The following is a 27,291-nucleotide window of genomic DNA, read 5'->3' on the forward strand; positions in this document are numbered from 1 at the left end:
TACTGAGTTTACATATAGTGTAAGGGACCCTCTATTGCACATGTGAGTTTACATATAGTGTAAGGGACCCTCTATTGCACATGTGAGTTTACATATAGTGTAAGGGACCCTCTATTGCACATGTGTTACTGAGTTTACATATAGTGTAGGGGTCATTCTATTGCACACATGTTACTGAGTTTACATATAGTGTAAGGGACCCTCTATTGCACATGTGAGTTTACATATGATTGAAAGGGCAACTCCTGCATTTAATGCAACATGTTATTTATAAATTAGAACTAGGTGTGAAACAGTTGTATCATCACTGATGGAATTAAAGAAATTAGTATAACGAGTTGCTCAGAGTGTGTTTAACCAAAGTCCCATGTTTCTACAGCAGCAGAGGTTAAGTATACAAAGCGCACTGCACCTGTATCGAGGTGGTGTTGGCTTCCAGTTTTAAGATGGCGTTCTCCGCAGACTTCAGCTTCCATTCATACTCGTGAACGATCTGGTGAACTTCAGCCTGGAGACGAGGAATATGAGAAGCTATAAGATCAGATGACAATTACCCATGATGCACCTCCCATCACCAGACTTGTAGTTTTAAAATCAGTAAAATCAGTTCAACAGCGCAATAAAGCAGCACATGCCCGGTGCAAACGTACACAGCAATGTCATTAGAGGGCCCCAGGTTCTAAAGAGCGGAGGATGGTTTAGAGTTGTTGCGTTGCAGGCCCCGGTGCAAACGTACACAGCAGTGTCATTAGAGGGCCCCAGGTTCTAAAGAGCAGAGGATGGTTTAGAGCTGTTGCGTTGCAGGCTCAATTAACTTACCACAAGTTAAAGGGGCATGAAATACACATTTTTTTCTTTCATGATTCAGACAAAGCAAACAATTTTAAACTATTTCGCAATATACTTCTATTATCTAATTAGCTTAATTATCTTGGTATCCTTTGTTGAAGGAACAGCAATGCTCTACTGGGAGCTAGCTGAAAGCCAATCACAAGAGGAATATAAATGCAGCCACCAATCAGCAGCTTCTGAGCCTAACTAGGTATACTTTTCCACAAAGGATAAAGAACAAAATAAGATCATAGACATAAATTGGAATGTTATTTAAAATGATATGCTCCATCTGAATCATGAAAGAAAACATGTGGGTTTCATGTCCCTTTAAGATGTAGCTGTGGTCATACGTGTTCTTTTGGGATGATTTACATGCCTTGCTCTCATGTGATTGGTCATGCAAATGCAGGGAGCAGCACTGCAATGATAGCTAAAAAGATGGGTTGACAGGTTACCTAGTTGGAAACATTGTTCATAAGTCATATAGTAGATGGGGCTCAAGATCTAATTGTTTTAAGGGGACATTTAGGTGCAAATATAAACTCAAAAATAAAATTTCGATGACTCAGAGCATGGCATTAATCAAATCTTTTATTATCAAATATAATTTGTACTCTTGTTATCCTTTGTTAAAGGGACATTAAACACTAATTATTATAATTATTATTATTATCGGTTATTTGTAGAGCGCCAACAGATTCCGCAGCGCTATAAACAAAGGGGGAGTACAACAAAACAATTATAGGGTAGAGGCCCTGCCAAGAGTTGCACTGTTGTAGTCAGCTCTTAAGAAGGTGATCTAAAAACAGCTGGACTTTTAGGCTTACATGCTAAGAGGGTTCAGGGGATTGCAGTGGAGGAGAGGAACTGGTATTAGGAAAGGTTAGCGTAGGTTGTATGCGTCCCTGAACAGTAGAGTCTTTAGGGAGCACTTGAAGCTTTTAAAACTAGAAGAGAGTCTTGTGGAGCGAGGCAGAGAGTTCCACAAGATGGGAGCCAGTCTGGAGAAGTCCTGTAAACGGGAGTGTGATGAGGTGACAAGAGAGGAGGAGAGGAGGAGGTCATGAGCAGAGCGAAGGGGACGGGAGGGAGAGTATCTGGAGACAAGGTCTGAGATGTAGGGGCGAGCAGTGCAGTTGAGGGCTTTGTATGTAAGAGTGAGAGTTTTGTGTTTGATCCTAGAGGCAAGAGGAAGCCAGTGAAGGGATTGGCAGAGAGGCGCAGCAGATGAAGAGCGACGTGTAAGGAAGATAAGTCTGGCAGAGGCATTCATTATGGATTGTAAAGGAGCTAGGCGGCAGGTGAGGAGACCAGAGAGGACAGAGTTGCAGTAATCAAGGCGGAAAAGAATGAGAGAGTGGATTAAAATCTTAGTTGTGTCTTGTGTAAGGAAGTGTCTAATTTTGGAGATGTTTTTAAGGTGGAAGCGGGAGGATTTAGCCAAGGACTGAATGTGAGGAGTGAAGGAAAGATCTGAGTCAAATGTGACCCCGAGACATCGGGCATGCGGGGTAGGGGTAATGATGGAGTTGTCGACAGTTATAGAGAGATTGGGGGTGGAGATTTTGGAAGAAGGGGGGAAAATGAGGAGCTCAGTTTTGGAGAGATTTAGCTTGAGGTAGTGAGAGGACATCCAGGAAGAGATGTGAGAAAGACAGTTAGTGACACGGGTTAGCACGGAAGGAGATAGTTCTGGTGCAGAGAAGTAGATTTGGGTGTCATCGGCATACAAATGATATTGGAAACCGTGGGACTTAATTAGGGAACCTAGTGATGACGTGTAGATTGAGAAGAGAAGGGGACCGAGGACAGAGCCTTGCGGTACTCCGACAGATCATTGCTTGAATGGTGTATTAAGAGGAAAGGTTAGCCTGAGTAAATTTGTACATGCATTTTTAAAAATGATATTAGTTGTTTAAATATTGAAAAAATAAGGATAAGGTTTATGTTTATAAAGCAGTGGGCGCCGCCATATTGTGACTTAGGTTACACAGTGGCCAATTAGGAATGATTATAAATAGTTTACTAGAGTGGGCAACCAATCGCTGTGTGGAATAGAGCTGTGTTTAACATGAATTGGAAAGCCCACAATATTCAGAATTAAATTACAGGAAAGGAGAACAAAATAAATAATGTAAGTATATTGCAAAGTTGTTTTACTACATGTGATTAAATTAATATCTTGAGGTGTGTAATGTCCATTTAAAGAGAAATATCTAGAGATATTTGTATCTCTAATGTGCAGTACAGGGCAGCAGCATTTGCAATAGTGTATAATATGTTATTTATCACACATGACAGTTTTATCACTTTTCAAACACTTAGAGAAATGTGCATTTGTTTAGTTGTTTCAGTCTGACTGAATATTTTGTCTATAAAAGATCTAGTGCAAGCAAACAACTGAAAAAGGACATTAGCTCATTCCTGGAGGAGTCTTGTGTGAACGCTTTATGAGGCACCAGCTCCTACTGAGCATGTGCGAGAACTCATACATGAACATGAGTCTGTGATTGGCTGATGGCTGTTGCATGATACAGGGGACAGGGAACTGAAAGGAAACTTTGAGAATAGTCTTGAAAAAGTAATTGTTATTGTATTGTCTGTTTATTATGCATTTGCTGATTATTTAATTCAACTGTATTTATGCTGCTTTTTGTTTCTGTAGCTTTACTTATTATCAAGAATGATACTGAATGCATTTCTGTCCTGAGCATTTGTCTGATTAAATGCTGGTGATTGGTAGCTACACACATATGCCTTTCGTCATTGACTAAATGCCAGTAGTGCATTGCTGCACTGCAGCTGATTTTATCTATGTGTTTAATCACATAGTTATATGCAAGCAATAATCTAAAAGTAAAATGCTCTAACATATAGCAGCATTTTCTTTTTGCATTTTATGTCCCTTTAATTGTACAAATTAAATACAATCATTAGAATTTGCAACAAAATCAAGAGCCATCCACAAGATATAGGGGCATATTTATCAAGTTCCGTATGGAGCTTGATGCCTCGTGTTTCCGGCGAAACACGCTCTGAGGCGGCGGACAGAAATCAACCCGATCAAATACGATTGTGTTGAATGACACCCCCTGCTAGCGGCCGATTGGCCACAAATCTGCAGGGGGCAGTATTCCACAAGCAGTTCACAAGAACTGCTGGTGCAATGATAAATGCCGATCGATGTGCAGCGGTCATGATCCGCAATATCGGATCATGTCTGCTCGTACATTAATAAATAGGCCCCATAGGGTGTGATTATCTAAATGTCTCTGGGCTTGTACTTATAATATTTCCTTATTGTAAAATAAGTTTCCCTGCTTCTGCTACTGGGTGGAACCTAATAGAAAAAACGTATACGAATATAGAGGCGATTGTAAGCTGAAGGGAAGAGTAATCTGATTTTTATTGACTGCATTATTTAAAGGGACAGTCTACATCAGAATTGTTATTGTTTAAAAAGCTAGACAATTCCTTTATTACCCATTCCCCAGTTTGACCTAACAAACATGGTTATATTAATATACTTTTAACCCCTGTGATTTCCTTGTGTCTAAGCCTTTGCAGACTGCCCCCTTATCTCAGTTATTGTGACAGAATTGCAGTTTAGCCAATCAGTGTCCTCTCATAAGTAACTCCACGGGAGTGAGCACAATGTTATCTACAGTACCTGACACACATAAACTAACGCTGTCTAGTTGTGAAAAACTGTCAAATGCACTGAGGTAAGAGGTGTCCTTCAAGGGCTTAGAAACTAGCATATGAGCCTACCTAGGTTTAGCTTTCAACAAAGAATACCAAGAGAACAAAGCAAATTTGATGCAAAAAGTAAAATGGAAAGTTGTTTAAAATGTTCCTGCCCTATCTGAATCATAACCGTTTTCCTTTCCAGCGAGCACCATTACACACTACAGGAAGCAACTTGCAGGGATAGATCCTTTTTGTGGGAATTCCCTAAGGGCAACTGTGTCATCTGATCAAGCAAATGCTACATAATCGCACGCATAGTAACCAGTATAGCAAAAGCTTAGCATTGTACCTACAAAAAGCAAGCACAGAGCTCAGGAGAGACTCTATGCAAAAGCATCCTGATATCTGGACCAGAAACAATGCTCAGCACTTCTGTTGTAAAAAGGTAAATATCTTTACCATGAAATGATCAAACACAATGTTATACAATAAAATCAGTGATTTGTGCGCAAGATATGGGGTTTACAGCTAAAGATAAAGATGTACAAAACCAGCGCTATCTTCAGTCTGTTGGGTCGGACTCTGATTTCAAGGCCTCTGCCTCAGATTAAAACTATTTTTATTAACAGGCCTGGTCATCCTTCCTCTCAAAAGCCCCTAGAATACATTTTTTCTACCTCATATTCTGTGGCCGTTTAGGGACAGATATAAATGACCTACTGCACTGATCAAGCAATTACCATATAGCATGTTGTAGGGTCATATTGGGAATTACATGTGACCCTTGAATAAAAATAAATAAAGATTTAACAAAGACATTTATACTGTTTCTAGGCTAAATCTATACCAGAGGATATTATTTTACAAGGCGGATATGACTTTAGGGATCAGTTCATCAACAGGAAGCCTCTTATTTGGAATAGCAAATAGCCAAGGAAATAGTTTACAAAGCAGAAAACTGCAGATCATTCGCTGATAGCGCAGCATGAAATCCTTTTACCAGCGATTCAATAAAAGTCCCAGACCAGACGGTCACCCGACTAGCTGTCGCTACTTTCTGCAGCAATTACAGATCTGACAACTTTAAGAATATTTATAGCATTTGTTAATTCTGGTTATGTCACAGAGATCACTGTCAAGGAAGGAAATCTGCTGAAATATACAAAATGGTTGCTTTATTTATTTATTTTCAACAAATTTTGTTAACCTTTTTCCAGACTGGGATGATCTGGAATCGTTATAATTTAAAGGGATAGTTAATACCTTGAGATTTTAATATAAATTTTTAGTTATGTGCAGTAAAATAACTTTACAATATAATTTCATTATTTATATTGAACATTTCCATGTAATTTAACTCTTCCCCCAATACCTTTCCAAGGCTAACCCTGCTACATATATGTCCTTAATTGGATTTAACAGATAACAACTGCAAAACATAGCTACTAGCTAACCTTGTTTGTAGACTAAAGCCTGGATTGGCTCCCCCAATTAAGGCAGGAAGTGGGTGGAGTTTGGCTATTGAAAAGAATTGCAGAAAACAAGACTATTATTTGTTTAAAAAAAAAACATTAGAACTTGGCTGATCTGTTTTTCTATAGCAACAAACTAGAAATGTCTGGTAACCACAAGAGATTGTCTGTCCCTTTAAATAGATATTTCAAACTATATTTATATTTATAAACTTATTATTGCATAGTGTGACAATTAAAAAATATTTGAACTGATTTACCTTTATATGCTAAAAACAATCATTTATTGTACTTTTGATAAATATAGACTAACATTTGAAAATTATCTGATTTTAGAAAACAGAATAATTAGAATAAATATAATTTAAAGGGACAGTCTAGTCAAAATTAAACTTTCATGATTCCGAAAGAGGAGCAATTTTAAGCAACTTTCTAATTTATTCCTATTGTCAATTTTTTCTTCGTTCTCTTGGTATCTTTATTTGAAAAAGCAAGAATGTAATCTTAGGAGCAGGCCCATTTTTGGTTCAGCACCTGAGTAGCGCTTGCTGATTGGTGTCTAAATGTAGCCACCAATCAGCAAGTGCTACCCAGGTTCTGAACCAAAAATGGTCGGGCTCCTAAGCTTAGATTCCTGCTTTTTCAAATAAAGATACCAAGAGAATGAATAAAAAGTTAAATTATAAAGTTGCTAAAAATTGCTCCTCTATCTGATTCATGAAAGTTTTAATTTTTTACAACATTTTTAAAACAAAAGTAACATCATTTTACTTATCCTTCATGGTCATTTAGTTATTTCTTCCATCAATAAATAGATGAATGTTTTATCATATCGTATATGGTAAATACTGAATAAGATCATTTATAAGCAACATATTGCAGTATTTTATATAGGTACAAAACCATTTATCCAAACTGTTTGGGACCAGAAAAGGTAGGGATTTTGGAATAGTTTGGATTTCAGAATATTTGTATATTTGCATCTGTAAAATGAGACAGATTAGTGGCTCCTGGAGGCTGCAGGGCTGGACGGAGGGAGCTTTGACCGGAGGAGGAAAGAGGCCCCTCTCTCTCCATTCCTCTTGGTGGTGGGTAGGCAGGGTGACAGGAGGGGCTTAATGGGAAGTGTTAAAAGGGACAGGCTGAGCGGGAAAATCAGCACAACAATTTGTTAAGAGGAAGGAGAGCATCTTGTGTGCTGTTCTTCCGCTCAGCCTGCGTCATGGCGGAGATTGAGCACTTACTGCTGCAGCTTAAGGAGGCTGCTTCTGAGCGGGGCCCTGCATGGCTCGAGGGTCAGGTCCGGTCCCTTCTTGGCACTCCGGTGCCCGTTCCGGCGGTGGGGAGGAAGAAGTCAGGGCTGATCTCAAAGCCTCCGTCGAGGCTCAGCCCAGAAGTTCGTGGTAAGGCTGGAGGTGGCAGGAAGGCGGCATCCGGTGCCCAGAGGAGGCATGTTGCGGGTGTGGTGGCGGCCGGTGAAGCGGAGCAGTCCAGGCCCGGTGATGACGTCACCGGCTGAGAGGAGCGGCGGTGCTCCAGAGCAGAGGCCTAAGGCGGTGACAGCCGCAGAATGTGGTACTGGGATAAGGGGGGTGGTTCACGGCCGGGAGAGGCCTGCTTGGGGGACAGGGTACTCTGGCTTGATTGTGGGCAGGTCTTGGCCTAGTGGGTCCCAGGATGTGCATGGGGGAGTGGGTGGCACTTGTATGGAGGGGGGATTCTCTGGCCCTGTTCAGCATACTGTGGAGGGTGATGGGGGGATTAGCCCTGGGCCTTCTCTGTTAGGTTGTAGGAGGGAGATTACAGTTCAGGCAGAGGTACATAGGGAGCTGTCAGCAGGTAGCTGCCCCACATTAGTTGACCTGGAATATGGGTCTGGTGAGGAGGCTGAGGAGTTGGAGCTTGATCCTGGGGAGGTTGGGCTATTCCTTGATTCTTCAGATGAGGAGTTTGTTCCCCCCTCTCCCGGGGCCAGTGGGAAGCCTGTTAGCAGATTTGGGGGAGTTGTTAGTAGGCCCGCGGGGGGTGGCGTTGACCCTGGTGTGTTATTTGCTTCCGGGGTTGGTAGTGTGGATGAAGTGGGTGTCTCACATGTGAGTTTTTCTTTTTCAGATACAGGCTCTAGAGGGCAACGGCCTCCACAGTGGCGGATTCTATGGACGGCCTAGAGGAGGACTCCTTTGGCCTGCACGGCTCTTGGACGGACTCCATTCGCATAGAGCCCGATGACGGCGGTCAGCAGGATATGTTGCCCGTTGCTGAGGTTGAGGTGAGAGGAGGGGCAAAGGGGGTGGGGTTAGTCGGGTCTCTGGGTAGGGCCAGGGTGAACATGGGGCATATTCGGGGTGGTGGGGGAGGGAACAGAGGGCCGGGTGTTCCTACGGGAGGAGCTAGAAGACGGCCAGTGGCAGAGGCTGCATGGTCAGGAGGTGATGGGGGTTGGGCTCCTAAGAGGGGAAGGGGGGCACACACGGCTAGGGGTGCCATCCAGCCACAAGGGAGGCGGGGGGGAGGGTTTTTTGCCACTTAATTTGTGTTCACGTGCTGCTGTTTTCCAGGAAACTACACGGCAGCTGGACCAACCTGCAAGGGCGGCTGCCATAGTGCAGGAAGGTGTACAGCAAAGAACGGAGCCGCGCAAGGGCGGGCTCCAGGGTGCTATTGCTGAAGGATCGCAGGTGGTGGACACTTCTGCAGGTGAGGCTGGGATAGTGAATGTGAGGGGTAATGTTGTGAGGAGTGATAATGATTCGGTGGCTGTGAGGGTTGTTGCGTGATTTGTTGTTGCAGTTGGAAGGGGCTGCCCCTCCAAGGGAGATAGCAGTTGAGAGGTCATGGGTTCCGGCTCCGGTGGCGTCGGGTCCTATAGTGTCGGGGAGGGTTGAGGCTCCTGTGGTGGTGGGCCCACCGGCCCACGCTGGCGGGGTTCCTGTGGCGGTTCAGGGCCCTGGTCCGTCCATAGAGGTTCAAGGCCTTGGACCATCGGTGGTTTCTACCCCTGTGGCATCTATAATGGTGGAGGGGGCAGAGTTGAGAGTGGCGGACACGGCGATGTCCCGTTCTTGCCTCTGCTCCATCGGGCCGCTGGGGATGCATCTGACTTCGGAAGTCAGGGATAAGATATGTAAGAGGGAGTTTATTGAACTGTTTTCCCTCCTTCCTTTTGAGCAGTCCTTCGAGATTCCGGAGGATTCGAAAAAGGATGTGGCCAAGAAGGAGGAAGAGGAAAGGAAGAAACGTTATAGGAAATTACCTAAAACGTTTTCTAACTGGTTCCAATCCTTTGTGATTTATGCCAGTGTCTTTGCGAATAAGTTCCCGGAGCAGGGTGGTGCCTTGTTCTGTTACCTAGATGAAATCGCGGCGGCGCAGCGGACATATGGCGGTATGGCTTGGTGGTCGTATGATGAGCACTTTCGTCAGCGGCTGTCGGTCAAGCCGGATATGAGGTGGGACGACCGGGACATGGGGTTGTGGCTAAAAATAATGACACCTTTGAGAGCCTCTCAGTCCTTTCGGTCGGGAGCCGGTGGCTCCTCCACCGGAGGGTCCCTGTTATTGGTTAGAAAAGGGTGTTGCTTCGCATTTAATGAAAAGTCATGTAAGTGGGGCGCCGCGTGTAAGTTCAAGCATGAGTGCTCCGGGTGTGAGGGAGCCCACCCTTATACGATATGTTTTCGGAAGGGAAAGGCTGGTGGAGCAGGAGATACGGCTGAAAAAGGGGGTGACCCCGGTGAGGCTAGACGCAATGGAGCGTTGGCTCGTTCTGTACGCTAGGCGGCGGGGCTGTCGCGAGACAGAGGCTGTTTTGTACCATGGTTTCAGTTTGGTTTCATCATTCCGTCGCAGGGGGGTAGTCGTGTGTTCCGGGGGAAATTTGAAGTCGGCCCGCTTGTGGCCGGAGGTGGTACGGGAAAAATTGCTTAAGGAAGTGTCCTTGGGGCGTATGGCTGGTCCATTTGATTGTCCGCTTGGGGTGGTTCGCTTGGGGTGGTTCCCAAGAGGGAACCTGGTAAGTTCCGGCTAATTCATCTCTCTTTTCCTAAAGGGGGATCGGTGAATGATGGGATCCCTCAGGAACTGGCATCTGTTAAATATGCCTCTTTTGACCAGGCGGTGGAGTTGGTAAGGGAGACGGGGCCTGCTGCCTTGTTGGCAAAAATTGACATTGAGGTGGCATTCCGGTTGTTGCCGGTTCACCCGTCCTCGCATTGTTTGTTGGGTTGTTGTGTGGAGGGCTCGTATTATGTTGATTTGGGTTTGCCCGTGTGCTGCTCCATTTCATGTTCGTTGTTTGAGCAGTTTAGTTCGTTCCTGGAATGGGTGGTTTCTGTGCGGTCGGGTTTGTCGTCATTGGTATATTACCTTGACGATTTCTTGTTTGTTGGCCCGGCTGGGTTTAAGGTTTGTGGACGGCTGCGTGATGTTTGTTGCCAGGTGGCGTTGGATTTTGGGGTGCCAATAGCCAGTGAAAACTCAGAGGGGCCTGTGTCGACCCTGGATTTCCTGGGTATTACGATTGACTCCATAAACATGGAGTGCAGATTACCCGGTGATAAAGTGAAAGACTTGCTGGAAGTCGTGGACCGATGTTTGTTGGCAAAGAAGATCACATTGCGTGATCTCCAGTCTTTGATTGGAAAGTTCAATTTCGCATGCAGGATCATCCCCATGGGGAGGATTTTTTGCAGGTGGTTGTCCTTAGCACCGGAGGGTGTCGTCAAGCCGCACCATTTCGTGCGGTTGTCGAGGGAGCTAAAAGATTACTTGAGAGTGTGGCAGTGTTTCTTGTTGGGTTTCAATGGCTCCGCATTGATTCAGGAGCCTAGGGTGTCGAATGAGGAATTGGGACTGGTGACGGATTCGGCTGGTAGTTGTGGTTTCGGAGCTTACTTTATGGGCCATTGGTGTGCGGCTGGATGGCCAGATGAATGGTTGTCAGGAGACTTAGTGAAGAATTTGGTTTTCCTGGAGCTCTTCCCAATTGTGGTGTCGCTGTATGTTAGGGAGGTTGAATTGCGTAATAGGTCGGTGGTGTTCTCAACTGACAATATGGGGGTTGTTTATGCTTTAAACACCTTGACGGCCTCATCATTGCCGGTGTTGCATTTGTTGCGTCTGTTGGTTTTGAAGTGTTTGAGGATGAACGTGTGCATTACGGCTAAGCATATCCCAGGTGTTGATAATCCTATAGCCATTCCCTCTCTCGCTTTCAGTGGTGGAGGTTCCAGGAGTTGGCCCCTCTGGCAGACGCGACCGGTTGCCAGTATCCAGTTTTTCTGTGGAGGCTCGGTACGGAAGATTGGCTGGACTGGTGAAGGCCTCACTTGCTCCAGGTACTTGGGCTTCCTACTCCAGAGTGTGGTGGAATTGGGAGTCCAGGCTGAGGGTGTGGGATATTTGGGAACAGGGTTCTGACCTTACTGGTGCTCTGTTGGAATGGATGTGGGAATGGGGGTCCCAAAGATTATCGCCTTCGGCTATGGATAGGCGTATGGCAGCTTTGTCCTTTTGTTTTAAACTGCTTGGTCTGCATGATGCTACCAGGGTTTTTTGTGTGCGGCAGGTCTTGGAGGGTTTAAAAAAGGGGTCGGTTAGCCCGTCCCCGGATAGGAGGAGGCCGATTACTTTTTCATTGTTGGAAAAGTTGTATAATGTTCTTGAGGTTGTATGCCAGACGGTTTTTGAAACATGTTTGTTCAGGGTGGCTTATGTTCTGGCCTTTTTTGGGTCTCTGAATTAGTTAGCAAGAACCTAAATGTGATGGGTGGCTTGGGCATTTCGGATGTGATTCTATTTGAATCTAGGGTTGAGATATTTCTGAGGAAAAGTAAGAAGGACCAGCTGGGGAAGGGTAGGACAATTGTCATTTTTCCCAGTAGTTCAGTGGTTTGTCCTTGGCGTTGTGTTCAGGAGTACTTGAGGGTCCGGCCGGGAATTGGAGGTTCGTTGTTAGTTCATCTAGACGGGAGGCCACCGTCGCATTTTCAGTTCAGGGCGGTGCTTAAAAAAGCCTTGGGCCGGTTGGGAATCAATCCGGCTGATTTTGGAAACCACTCTTTTTGGATTGGGGCCGCGACGGAAGCGTCCATGAGGGGGCTTTCCGAAGCGGAAGTTAAGGGGATTGGCAGGTGGGGTTCGGGTTGTTTTTGGTTGTATGTTTGCCCTGAATTGTGTTTTTGAGGGGTGTTTTGTTCTTGTGGTTCATTTGTTTTCTATGTTTTAGGTGTGGAGCGTTTGTGGTTGGTCGGCCACTCTTTTATTTATTGGGCCCGGAGGGCGGCCTCGGCAAAGGTGGATGGATTGCAGTTGGGTATTGCCAGATCTGGTTGTGAAGTGAAATGGTTTGGTGTGAGGGGGCTCAGATGGGACAGATTACTGCCTCTGGTGTTGGATTATTGCAGGCGTTTTCAGCCTCCAACTGTGTTGTTAATCCATGCTGGGGGGAATGATCTTGGGTTTTTGCCGCAAAGAGAGTTGTTGAGAAACATGAAAAGGGACATTGGTAGATTGAAGAGCTTGTTCCCTTCTTTGTCAATTATATGGTCGGACATTTTGCCGAGGATGGTGTGGAGGGCGGCCTGGGACCCTGTACGTCTGATAAGAGCAGACGTAAAGTGAATAAGATTATGGGTGCTTTTGTACGGAGGCTTGGTGGTTCGGCTGTTCATCACTCAGACTTGGCGGAGGTTGGTGAGGGTGAATTCTATTTGCCTGATGGGGTACATTTGAATGATTTCGGGCTGCAGCTTTTTATCCTCAATTTTAAGGAGGCGTTATGTGCGATTGGTGGTTTGGCGGGACTGGGCTGAGGTGTCAGGTCAGTCGGTGGCAGGGGTGCTAGCCCTTAAATTACAGACAAATTATGGCCAATGGTTGGTGTGGTGGAAGTTTGCATTCCCATTGGGGAATTTAAGGTGGGGTTTTCTAAGGGCAAGGGGTTCCTTAGAAACTTGGATATGGAGGATCGCTGACGGGCCCAACCATTTGCACGGTTGGGTCCAGTAAACAAAGATTTACGGCGATAGTTAAATTAGAAAATAACAGGGACTAGCACCGCTGTGGTTTAAGGTGTACTATGTTTACAATTGTTTGCACTCTTATTTATTAAGTTATTAAAAGTTTTACTAAGTTATTTATTATTAATAAAGGGACTGCGGCCAATTTTGCACCAAAGCTAAGCCTGTTGTCTGTTATTTATAAGTGTTTTATTTTGAAAGTTGTGGTATTGGAATATGTTGATGGTTAAGGGCCGGAGATTTGACGACATAAAAGGTCAAGAGATGGAATGGAACTGTGTTAACACCAATGTCATTTAGACAATATTTATATTATGTCATAATACAGTTTATACAACATAAAAGGTAGTTTTATACTAGTTTAATACTTTTGTTTACATAGTACTATCAGAAAGCTAATGCAGTACTCTAGTCAGTTATTTTACACAATTATAGGCTATTATTTGCATTTTAGAACACACAAAAAAACAAATTAAATATGTAGGCAGAGAAGATTGTGACTTTCTTTTGGGGAAAGATTATGTTTTTTTAATAATTTTAGTCAGAAACCACATGGCCCAGGTGCAAGAATCTAAGAAGGGCCCCACCCCCCTAAAAAAAAATATGAATTTGATAAAAAAATAAAAAATAAGATATGTAACATTTAACAAACAAAAAAAATGTGAATCAGATTACATGTCTGCAAAAGGGGGTACCCTGTGCCCACAGTCTGTGAAATGGTCTGACCCCCTATTACTGTACATAGTGACACTGTTTATCCCACCAGTATTGTATATAGTGAGTTAGTGACAGAGTCTGTAATCTGCCGGTTAGATGGCTGGCCTGACCCTACCCGCCCCAGTACTTTATAAAGTGACCACAGTAGTCTGTGACTTGGTCCAGCCCCCCCAAATTGTATATAGTGGTACTGTATAGACTATAGAGATACTGTTTACCCCCGCCCCCCCATGCTGTAGTAACAAGGTCTGTAATCTGCTGGTTCCACACACACGCACATACACATGCATAAATACCCACACAGTCACATTATTATTATTATTTATTTATAAAGCGCCGACAGATTCTGCAGCGCTGCCCATGGGTACAAGGATAACAGTACAGTGGAGAAACAATACGATAAGACACAACATTTTACAGACAAATACAGGGGGAATTGAGGGCTCTGTTCCCGTGGGAACTTACAATCTAGATGGGTAGGAGGATTGGAAACAGGAGGTGGGGACTGCAGAGGTGAGAATGATATTAGTGAGGAGATAGAGGGCAACTGTTAGTTAATTGAAGTTTGTTTGTTAAGTCGGGTGATAAGCTTCCCTGAACATACATACATACAAACATACATGCAGAAATACACACACATACACATGCAGAAATACCCACACAGTCGCACACATGCATAAATACACACACACAGTCACATACACACACATGCATAAATACCCACACAATCACACACATGCATAAATACACACACACACAGTCACATACATACACATGCATAAATACACACAGTCACATACACATGCATAAATACACACACAGTCACACACATGCATAAATACACACACATATACACATGCATAAATACACACACATATACACATGCATAAATACACACACAGTCACACACATGCATAAATACACACACAGTCACATACATTCACATGCATAAATACACACACAGTCACATACATTCACATGCATAAATACACACACACATACATGCATAAATACACACAAACATACATATACACAGACATACATACACATGCCTATAGGTTTAAGCTTCAGTTTAATTGTACATTACAGACATCACCCTGTAAGGTCATGGAATAACAAAACTTTATTATTTTTATATTAAATATAAATCAAATATCAAAGGAGACGGGGGAACTTCCGGGCGGCGGCCATGACAGGTCGCAAGAGTGTTAGTCTCTTCAAACTACCATTACAATCTCTTTAAAATCCTCATCCTAACACTACATCATCTACATTGCTTGATCAAAGATTCACTGCTGAAGCAAGCTCTATCATATAATGCCACTATCTTTTGGTCTAGCTATTAAATCCAGCATACCGGAGTGAAACAAAGGTTGCGGCCTACCATCTCATACCCCCCCGGCGGGACACCTCGGTGCTCCTGTCGTTAAGAGACAGTGATTCCCCGCAAGGCACTGCTTGACTATACTTTGAGTACTTATTGCAACTATACCCTTCACATCTGCCTAGCGCCTATCATCTAACCCGCATGATGGAGAGCCCAGCGCACTTCTTTTAAGAGTTAAGCCGTTTACTGTGCTGAATACAGAGCTCTGGGAGAGTGCTAGCACAGTGTGCTGACCGGACATTACTTACAAGGGTTCAATATGGACAAGCAGAATGCCACTGCTGTGTTGCAAGTGCTGCGCAACCTACTTTCAAAGCACCATGCGGCCTTAGAGGAAAAGATGGCTGCTGCATTTACCCTCGGAGGCTCCATGGTATCCCAGCAAGTTATTCCAGCTGGACCTGTTCTGGGGATGTGTGTGGGTGGTGGTGATTTGGGGCCCCAGCGCTTCAACCCTCCCCTAACCAGAGCGGGTGTATTGTGCACTACTGCAGGATTTGTGACTGGTGATGTGGCCGCTATAGAAGTAAATACCAAACGGATCATTGCTGATTCTACAGCCGAAGCAGGTGGCCGCAAGGGAAACACAGCAACGACTCAGTCAGCTTCTCTATCAGCTGAGGAACAAGTAGCAGAGGAAACCCCTGTGAAACACTCACTCCAGGATTGTGGAGGTACATGGGCACGAATACAGAGATCCTCAGTGTCTTTGAAAGTTTTGCAAACCCCTTATTACACAGATGAGTGGTTATTCAACTGGGACACTATGCAGGAACAGAGACGATATTCTTTCACCACTACCTATGTCTGGATTAGACTTTGGGGGACCAGGCAACCAACTGGTAAAGAGAACTATCTAAGGGGGAATCGCACTGGAGTAGGTTAGACCGGTCCCTAACTGGGTTTAAATAGACTCATATTAAATATTTTATGTGCAGCTGCAGTTTGTTTGCAAGTTCCTACTATATAACCATTGGTGTTTAGAACGATTGATACAGCCTAAATTTCTTTGTAGTTCTTTGGCTTTGTTGCTGTTTTCTTTTCAAACGTATTCTAGTTGCATCCTCTTTTCATAATTGTACTTTGGCTTTCATGGGAATATTTCTCCTCATAGCATGTATCTATTTTTCCACAAATATGTACTACTGTTATTATTGAACTATTGTGCTGTGTTGTGCAACTTGCGGCCGAGGCTGTGCACTACGCACATGGTTACATAGCCAGTGTGATGATAGCAGGATGTGATGTCACTAGCTGGTGGGCGGGGCTTAGGTCCGGTGTCTGTGTCGCAGTTAGTTTAATACAATCAACCTGTCTGGATGTGTATTGCTATGCTCTGTAATAAAATAGAGTTGTACCATCATTGCTGTGTCCTGCATATGTCCTGCATCTCATGACATGGTGTCAGAAGTTCTGGACTACGCTTCTGTTTCTGATGATGACGATGTCAAAGTTTACCCCACCTGAGCCTTTTGACTTTTCTCAGCCTGCAGCTTGGCCCACATGGCGTCAGCGGTTTCAGCGCTTCAGGATTGCATCCAAACTGAACAAGGAGAGTGGTGAAGTACAAGTTAATTCTCTTTTATACTCTATGGGGAAAGATGTAGAGCCAGTGTTCAATGCTTTTACTTTCCAAGAAGGGGAAGAAGTTAACTTTGATATAGTTATGGATAAACTCAGTGCCCACTTTGTGCCCAAAAGAAATGTGATTCATGAGAGAGCTTGTTTTCACAAACGTAATCAGCGTGTGGGAGAATCTGTGGAGTCATTTTTGCGCAGCCTGTATGAATTAGCTGAATTCTGTGAGTTTGGTGTTGCTAAAGAAGAGCAAATCAGAGACAGAATAGTTATTGGAATTGCAGATGCTGAAGTCTCCCTGAAGCTGCAGTTAGAGCCTGATTTAACACTAGACGGGGCTATTAGGATGGCCCGCCAGAGTGAACTGGTGAAAAAGCAAAGTGCTGATCTGAGGTCTGAGAGTATTGTGGATGAAGTACAACAGTCTAGGAAAATTGCTAGTGAAAGGCACAGTGTGAGCGGTAGATCTAAAGTACTGGAAAGGCCTAGAAGTGGATGGGCGCAACATGGCCGATGCACACGGTGCTACCGGGCTCATGATCAGAGTGCTATATGCCCGGCCAGAGATAAAAGATGCAGAAAATGTAACAGAATAGGCCATTTTGAAGTGGTGTGTAAAACTGAATACATTAAGGAGATGCAGGTGGACAGTGACCAGGAGGGTCAGGAAGTGTCTTTTGTGGGGTCTGTTGTGGAACGGACAAGCTCAGAGGAAGATTGGAAAGTTACCTTTACTGTAATGGGAGCCAATGTTGATTTTAAGATTGACACAGGAGCAGATATCACTGTAATGTCTTTTGCTGAATTTATGAGACTGCCTCGACAGCCCCAGCTGGCGAAGGTTACTACAAATGTTCATAGTCCTGGTGGCCGCATTGATTGTGTGGGGAAATTTCTTGCCAGCTGTGAGTACAAACAAAGGAAGTTCACCATGTGGGTGCATGTGATCCGAGGTCAGTGTGTTAACAGTTTATTGAGCAGAAAAGCAGCCTGTGACTTGGGCCTCGTGGCCAGAGTGAATGAGATCTCTGAAGATATGTTTGGCGAGTTGGGCCTACTGAGCTGCAAACCTGTCCGTATAGCACTTAAAAGTGACGCAGTCCCGTACAGTATTTCTACTCCTCGTAGAATTCCGTTCCCGCTCATGCCTCAAGTGGAGAAAGAGCTCATGCGCATGAAGTCTATGGGGGTTATTGAAGAGGTGGTTGAAGCAACTGATTGGTGTGCCCCCATTGTTCCAGTTGCAAAGAAAAACGGAAAGGTGCGCATCTGTGTGGACCTGAAAAGGTTGAATGAGGCAGTGAAGAGGGAGAGATTTGTGCTGCCGACACTGGAAGATATAGCCCCGAAGTTGGCTGGGGCGAAGTTCTTTTCCACATTAGACGCTTCTAGCGGCTTTTGGCAGATCCCCCTGGATCCAAAGTGCCGCAAACTGACTACCTTTATCACTCCGGTAGGTCGGTTCTGTTTCTGCAGACTTCCCTTTGGGATATCCTCCGCTCCTGAGATCTTTCAGAGGGAAATGAGTTCTCTCCTGAGTGGCCACGTGGGCACAGCAGTCGTCATGGACGACATTCTAGTGTATGGGTCTACAGTGGAGGAGCATGATCAGCGTTTGAGTTGTGTGCTGCAGGCTATCAAAGAGTCTGGGCTGAAGCTGAATAAAGAAAAATGTCATTTTAGGAAAACTGAATTATGCTACTTTGGGCATATCATCAATGGGGATGGCATCAAGCCGGACCCCGAGAAAATTCGGGCTATCGAACAGATGAAAAGCCCTTCTGATGTACATGAGCTGAGACAGATATTGGGCCTAGTAAATTACGTGGGCAAGTTTCTTCCAGATTTATCTACAGTTTTGCACCCTATCACAGAGTTGCTTAAGAAAGATGTTGCCTGGGTCTGGGGACCCTCACAAGAAAAGGCGTTCCTGCATGCTAAGTCCCTGCTGGGGTCTGCCCCAGTGCTGGGGTTCTACGACCCTTCAAAAAAGACTGTGGTTAGTGCTGATGCAAGCAGTTATGGGTTGGGGGCTGCACTCCTGCAGCTGAATGACAACAAACTACAGCCCATCGCCTACTGTTCCCGCACACTGACGGCTGCGGAGTCAAAATACGCTCAAATTGAGAAAGAGTGCCTGGCTGCAGTTTGGGCCTGTGAGCGCTTTCAGCGTTATCTAGTGGGTTTGGAGAAATTTAGTCTGGAAACTGACCACAAACCGCTAGTCCCTCTTATCAATTCTTATGACATCGACAAAACACCCTTGAGATGCCAGAGACTTTTAATGAGACTACTCAGGTTCAATGTTCAGGCAGTGCATGTGCCGGGGAAGCAGCTGGTTGTGGCAGATACACTGTCCAGGCTCCCGCTGGCTGCTGCTGAAGAATCCTCCACAGAGTCGGATGTAAAAGTGTATGTTGATTCAGTTCTGGCCTCTAAGTCCATTTCTTCAAGGAAACTGGAAGAGATAAAGAAAGAGACATATTTGGACACAGATCTGCAAGAAGTTATAAGGTACATAAGAGATGGCTGGCCCGAGAGCCGGGCAGCCTGGATGTCTTTAAATGCTTACCAGCCAGAGAGGTCACAGCTCACGGAGCTGGAGGGGTTGGTACTGTTCCAAGACCGTATTGTAATTCCTGTCAGCATGAGGAAGGAGATGTTAAACAGGATTCACGATGGCCACTTAGGTATTACAAAGTGCAGAGAAAGAGCAGCTACAGCTGTGTGGTGGCCTGGGATCAGCTCCGACATTGCAAATCACGTGTCTAAATGTGCCTTTTGCCGGGAACGCCGGCCTACTCAGAGAAGGGAGCCCTTAATGTCTACTCCGCTGCCTGCGGGGCCGTGGCAGAAAATAGCTGCTGATTTGTGCGAACTGCACGGGAAAAAGTTTCTTGTTGTTATCGACTACTATTCCAGGTATTTGGAAATAGCACCCCTGAATGATATCACAAGTCAGGCCGTTATCATTCGCCTGAAGAGCTTGTTCGCCCGCTGGGGCATTCCAATGGAGCTGGTGAGTGATAATGGCATGCAGTTCGCTTCTACAGAGTTCAGTGCTTTCAGCAGGGAATATGATTTTGTACATTCCACGTCAAGTCCACATTATCCGCAGGCCAACGGAATGGCTGAAAGGGCAGTTCAAACAACAAAATTCATCCTAAAGCAATCTGAACCGTACCTAGCCCTCTTGTCATACAGGGCGACGCCCATTCAAGCCACCGGGTTTAGCCCGGCACAGCTGATGCTAGGACGCCAGATTCGCACCACTTTACCCTCAGTGGGTGTCTTCAAGCCGCCTGGCCCTGTTCCTCGGGACGAAGTCCTTAGGAGGGATGAAGAGGCCAAAAAGGGTTATCGTTTCTTCTACGACAGGAGACATTCTGTCAGGCCTTTACAGGAACTGAAAGCGGGCCAAAGTGTCAGAATTAAACTGGATGATGAGAAGAAATGGAAGACGCCTGCTACGGTAGTGGGCCGCTCTCCAGAACCAAGGTCTTACACAGTCCTTACAGAGGGAGGGACGGTTACACGCCGTAACCGAAGACATCTTCAGCCTGTACCTGAGAGTCTGGAACCGGATACCTCAGTACCACCGCCGGTGGGATCTCCTGTTCTAAGAGAGGTGCCTTCCCCTCAGCAAGATCATAGCGGGGATATATCTTTGCCTCCAGCAGACTCTTGTTCACCATCTTCTGTATCAGAGGACAGTTCATGCAAAGTTACATCAAGCGGAAGAGTGGTGAGGCTTCCGGTCCGATACAGGGACTGACTTTAGCTAGAACAGTGACCGGAAGTATGGGCAGAATAATCCCATGGTCACTGTGGACTAGGGTAGTCTACCCCGATGTCCAAGTCAGGATGTAATTTATTTGTTCATGTTTTCTAATCCATCTGTTCTTATAATGTTCTAAAACAAAATGTTGTTGTATACCCTGTTGGTGTACTTTGTTATTTAATATATGCGAATGTATGCTTTGCCTTTGAAAAAGGGGAAGATGTGATGATAGCAGGATGTGATGTCACTAGCTGGTGGGCGGGGCTTAGGTCCGGTGTCTGTGTCGCAGTTAGTTTAATACAATCAACCTGTCTGGATGTGTATTGCTATGCTCTGTAATAAAATAGAGTTGTACCATCATTGCTGTGTCCTGCATATGTCCTGCATCTCATGACAGCCAGCTTTTATAGTTAACAGAGTACCTAGAATAATATTTAACTTAAGCTGAGGCTGCCCATATAAGTAATTTCAAAGATACTGCTTTTGTTACCACAGATTATCAAGTTATGCAATCAGGCACAGTTTACTCTTGCTCATGCTAGGTTGTTCCATAAAATGTCATGCAATGTTCCTCTCTCTTAACTGGTTAGTATAGAAAATTTATACCACAGCCTATATTGGTTGCATTAATCTATCTAGCGGCTCCCAAATAAACTACATAGCCAGCTTCATATTTGACGGAATATTTGGAATAATGTTTAGTTTTTAGGTGAGGCTGCACATATGAGTACTTTTAAAGATACTGCTTTTGTTTTAACAGATTCCCAGGTTATGCAATCAGCCACAGTTTATTCTTGCTCATGTTAAGGTGTTCCATAAAATGTCATGAAAATGTTCTTTTCTCTTCTCTGGTCAGCACAGATAATTCATTCTACAGCCTATGTCAGTAACATTAATCTATCTAGCATCTCCCAACTATTCCAAAAGGCTTTACCTGCTAGTATTCCCTGAATAATAATACTGTACCTAAAGAAAAATAAAGTAAAATCTGAGGTTCCTTTGAGACCCATGAGTGGTCTCCTTGCTATCAATGTACCTTCTATTGTTTTCATTCTAAATGTGGTGAGGTCCAAAAGCGGCCTCTGCTGTAAGAGAGAAGGTTCATAACTTTATTGGCATTTCTATTTATATTGTTTAATTGAAATCATTTACTCATGCTTCCAGTTTATATTATTGATGACAGTTTATTCAATGTGCAAAATATGGCTGTATTATTTATCTTTTTGCCTGTCTTTTTTTTTTCCTGTAATACCGTGTTTGTATGCCACATCATAAAACCTCAATAAAAACATTTAAAAAAAAAAAAAAAATATCAAAGGAGACTAAATCAAATAGTTCATAGAGAGAGCAACAAGAATTGTAATTCTATGAGCCATGACTTCATTACCTCGTGAGTTGTTCTATGTTACCAAGTTAGTATTTTACAGCATTAATAGTATCACAGAGACAGCAATATTTAACCCTTTTATTTGCACTGAGCCATGCTTTTTATTGTGATATTATGGTGACCCTTGGTCCCTACTCCCCCCCCCCGCCAGTACTATATGTAGTGTGTGACTGTGAAGTAAAACAGTCTGTGAGATGGTTCGGCCCTGATACTCCCCTAAAACGCTCAGCCTCACCGGTTGCGGCCATTGCGCTACTGACCACCTGATACCTGTTCAGTCCACTACTCCAGTTACTGGTTCAATTTAATCAGCCTAGCAGCTTGCCACAATGCTACTCAGCCTCACACTGACTCACCGCACCACTAGACGAGTAGCCGTCTCTAGCTGCCCTACTTGCTCAGCTGCCTCTGCTCGTCACTCGTCTCTCACACTGACTGACTACACAAGCAGTCACAAGCCAATTGAGCAGACTACACATGCAGACAGGAGCGGAGCCAATGTGCGTGAAGCGCCAACCGCCAAAGCCAATCATAGTTAGTCGGGCTCTGAGATCATAATGGTAGTTACCAATGGGTAAAACAGAAACACTAACAGAGACAGAGACACTAGTGAAGCATCACGTCACATGATATCTGTGCAGGCAGTGGCAGGTTCAATGTTTTTTTTGCTAAAAGCTGCCTCCCCCACTCAAGGGGCCACCTCGCAGTTGCGAGCTCTGTACGCTCTGTAGTTCCGTCGCTATTTATTTTTTCCAGTTTTAAAAAATATTAATAAAAAAAAAAGTCTGGATTTTGGAATAATTCTGGATATTTAAAATTCCAGGTCTGGGATTTTGTACCTGTGTTGCATACAGCAGAATTGCATAACCAACAAGTACATAATAAATACAATATAATAGCATTTACTCTGAATATTAAATGAGCAAGTGCATTTTTTTTCTAATACATTTCAAGATTTACAGGAATACCCCGCTTTACAGAGCTTTGTTAATACAGCACTAATACAAAGCTGAAGTCCAACCTCCAAGGATTTGGAAACAATACTGTATTCATCGTGAGAAAGTCGACTAGCCCCATTTTGTTAGGCACAGTTCAGTCTGTTTACAACATTGGAGTACACTCTGTGTCTCAGTGTCGTAGTCTGGCAAATTTTACTACAGTAATTGTCACTATATTACAGGTACTGTACAGTGTCACGCTGCGCTGCTCTAGCCGTTGCTAGGGGCGCAGCATCTCCTTCCCTGCTCGTTGCTAGAGGCAGTATCGGCTCAAGATGCGTGCGGTGCTGACATCATCACCGCACGCTCCTGATGCCGGTCAGAGCTCAGTGGCGCGAATCCTGCGCCTATTTAAATGTTTCTCTAACTATCTGTCACTGCCCAAGTATAGGTGTTACTTTGTATGCTCCTGGGTGTGACAGATCGTTCTAACTGCCTATTATTGATCTCTGTTGCTGAACCTGCCTGTCTGACTACACTACCTGCCATAACCCTTAATCTATTTGATCGATTACTGTTGCTGAACCTGCTTGTCTGACTACTCTACCTGCCTTAACCCTTAATCTGCTGGACTGCTTTGCTGTTGCCAAACCCTGCCTGCCTGACCATTCTAGTGGTGTGCCCTTGGACTGCTTTACTGTTGCCAAACCCTGCCTGCCTTACCATTCTAGTGGTTTATCCTTGGACTGCTTTGCTGTTGCCAGACCCTGCCGGCCTGACCATTCTAGTGGTTTATCCTTGGACTGCTTTGCTGTTGCCAGACCCCGCCTGCATGACCATTCTAGTGGTTCATCCTTGGACTGCTCTGCTGTTGCCGCTGGGGACCGTCCTGCCTGTGGTGAGTGCCACCTTCCTCATCTCACTTTCTCTGCTCTGGGATATTCTCTATCCTTCCGGCTTGACGCCGGGATAACAAGACTACTGGCCGAGTTTGGTCTGATAGAGGAGCATCCCACGAGCGTTACATTATACTTGGGCCATGCAGCCAGATGAGGTGGCACGAGCTCTTTATCTTCAGGGACAGATGTTGGGAACCCATACCACACAGTTGCAGAATATGGATTCCAAGCTAGAGGCTATTACCGCTCAACTCCCCTTACTAGTTGCAGCGAGGGATGCCGCTCCTGTTGCTACACCACCAGCCCCTACTCCTAGGGCTGTGACTTCTTCCTCTGCTTCTGGAAGTATACCCCGGATACCCTTGCCTGACAAGTATGAAGGTACTACTGATTGCAGGGGCTTTCTAAACCAATGCAGGCTGCACTTCCGCAATGATCCTCACACCTTCCAGTCTCATTAGTCAAGGGTCACCTTTATAATTTCCTTGCTAAAGGACAAGGCTCTAGCCTGGGTCTCTCCCCTTTTGGAATGATGCTGATTATTTCATTTCTGCTTTATCTTCTGTGTTTGGGACTTCTGGCCGTACCTCTGCTGTGGAATATTCTCTCCTGGATCTCCGACCAAGGCAATAAAACTGTGGCACAATATGCGATCGAGTTCCGCACCTTGGCACTTGAAACCACTTGGGATGGCAGTGCTCTCAATGCAGCCTTTACGAGGGGTCTCCATGAACGCATCAAAGATGTATATTCCTTCTTATTTGGAAGACTTTATAGCACTGGTATTAAAATACACATATTCAGTTAAACTAAAAATCCCATATATGTTGACCAGATAGTTTATAAATACTAGAAAATAATAAGTATACTGAATATACATTTATGGAAATCTATATTGTTCTGTACTTTAAAGTATTTTGCTGGCGGAACGGCATTCCTACTCCTGCTGCTGCCCCCAGTGTCCGATATGAGATAATACAGCCAGAGATATTCAACCATGGGGGTTGGATTACAAAGTGGCATTACCAGTAGCCAATGAAAGCTAAGGGCGTAATCAGAGATTTTCCATTGGGTGATTTAGAATTGAAGGTGGAGTCGGTGACAGACAAAAAGACTATGCAAAGAAGGCAAGAGACACAAAAACACACTTTGGTTTGGGGCCTGGTTTGGATAACTCTCTGTGTTTGTGATACCCTGTTTGCAAAAATACCTTCAAATACGACTTTGGAAAACCGATTGAAAAAGCTGAACTCTCATATTGGTTACTGATAATGTATTAGCGTTTGTTTTATATTTTAATGTTTTAAATTAAAGGTATTCTATAGCTATAGTTAAATTGTAGCTGTGATTTGTAAGTGGAATGTATAGTTATAATTTACATTTTAGAGACCTGTGTAGTCTATAAATAATCATATCTAGCATCAGGCAATTTACTGTTGAGAGGAAAAGTTTTGTATTCCATATTGATAAATTAATTTTTATTTACTGTGGACTCGCTTAAGAATTGCACATAAATTGGCTATTGTGCTGAATTGATAATTGTAAAACAAGCTCTGGGTTTAAAGGGACACTAAACCCTAAAAATTTTCTTTCATTATTCAGACAGAAAATACAAATTTAAACAACATTACAATTTACTTCTATTATTTATTTTGCTTCATTTTTTGGATATTCTTAGTTGAAGAAAAAGCAATGCACATGGGTGAGCCAATCACCCCAGGCTTCTATGTGCAGGAACCAATCAACAGCTACTGAGCCTATCTAGATATGCTTTTCAGCAAAGAATATCAAGAGACGGGGCTTAAAAAATCATAAGACCAAAGTAATATAAATAAAATTCTTAATAAAGTCATATATTTTAATACACTTAGGCAGCAAATCAAACACAAGCTCAAACCACTGTTTGTTACCCTGGTATTAGCACTGCTCATTGTATAAAACTGAAGGCATGCTAGTATTATCACCAGGGGTTAGATATCATCACTACCAGAGGTAGGTTAGAGACGTCACCATTACCCGTGGTCAGAGCGTATACAGCCTTCTTACTCCTGCTTAACCCACACACCATTCCTTTTCCACAGGTAATGTAACAGGTATCTAGCCCTGTGAGACAGTAGCGGTTCTAGACACATTTTACTGGGGGGGCCAGTATTTAATCAGGGGGGCACATTAAAAAACGGAAACAAAATGAGATGTATATATATATATATATATATATATATATATATATACACACACACACACACACACATACATACATACACATATCCATTCACACATATATATATATATATATATATATATATATATATATACACACACACACACACACATATACATACACATCAATACACACATATATATATATATATATATATATATATACACACACACACACACATACATACATACACACACATCCATACATATATACACACACACACATATATATATATATATATATATATATATATACACATATACATACACACACACATACATACACATAAATACACACAGTAAGTAGAATTAGAAGAATTAAAAAAAGAAGAATATGAACTTAACTAGTGCTACGTAGTTTAGATAGCGCATTCAATGAAAATGGTGTCAAATAATTATTTACATATATTAGAAAAATAAGGAAATCACTCCAACAATCATTATAGAGTTGTGGAGGTGAGAGGGCAGACTTACATCTCTTCTGGCAGTGTACAGGCTAGAGAGAACGTCTGCAAAACAAACCAGTGACACTTCTGGAACTCTTGTCTGCAGACTGCAGCTGTAATATCCCCTGCCCCCACAACAACCCGGGAACTGTAGCACATCTCTGAAAGGGGAGGGGGCACAAGTTTTACTTCACTTTGTTAACCCCATGCTTTGACTAGACAGCGTTTCAGGGACAGTGAAGAGGCTAAATAGCCTTGATCTTGTCCGATATTTTTCAGTCAGCTCAGTGGCCAGCTCAAGAGGGGCCACAGGGGGGGCCAGGGACATTTTTACAGGGGCACTGGCCCATGTAGGCCCCCCTGCTTCTGAGTATGGGCCCAATAGAATTTAAAAAAAAAAAAAAAAAATTTTAAATGCCTGGGGCAAATCGGGACAGATGGCTAGCAACCCGGGACAGAGGGACAGACCCCTAAAATCGGGACTGTCCCACGAAAATCGGGACAGTTGGGGGGTATGCTACTGAATAGTATTTTAATCTAAATATCTCTATAGCCTGCTTTATGTTCTAATATTGTATTAATCAATTGATAGATATAACTGGTCATAGGTAATATTCAGTTACTACATAATTATTATCAATGTGTATATAAAATTAACTGATCAGAATTTAGGAATATTTTATATTGAGATGAAATATTAATTTTTAATAATAATATTGTTGTCAAATTTATAGATGTTTCAATAGTTTTATTTTGTTGGTTTCTATTTTTCTACCTCATTAATGTATTGATCCAGCCTTGAATATCATAAAACTAATGTTTTATCAATAACAGCAACCTTTGCCTGTTTCATTTCTACCAACCAAAACTTTACCAAGTCTCCCAGTCCTGCACCCACTCTGACCCACACAGAGGTCATCAGC

At 43.7% G+C, this 27,291-nt stretch overlaps 1 protein-coding gene across 1 annotated transcript in view; it reads right to left on the reverse strand.

The window, feature by feature from the left end:
* The window catches only part of TRIM16 (tripartite motif containing 16), a 73,768-nt gene that overhangs the window by 36,880 nt on the left and 9,597 nt on the right, over positions 1-27,291 (reverse strand). Inside the window, exon 2 of the mRNA XM_053710251.1 lies at positions 413-508. Within this exon, the coding sequence (XP_053566226.1) occupies positions 413-508 (96 nt within the window). The remainder of the gene's footprint in view (positions 1-412; positions 509-27,291) is intronic.

This window comes from Bombina bombina, chromosome 1 (assembly GCF_027579735.1).
Source record: "Bombina bombina isolate aBomBom1 chromosome 1, aBomBom1.pri, whole genome shotgun sequence".
Lineage (NCBI taxonomy): Eukaryota > Metazoa > Chordata > Amphibia > Anura > Bombinatoridae > Bombina > Bombina bombina.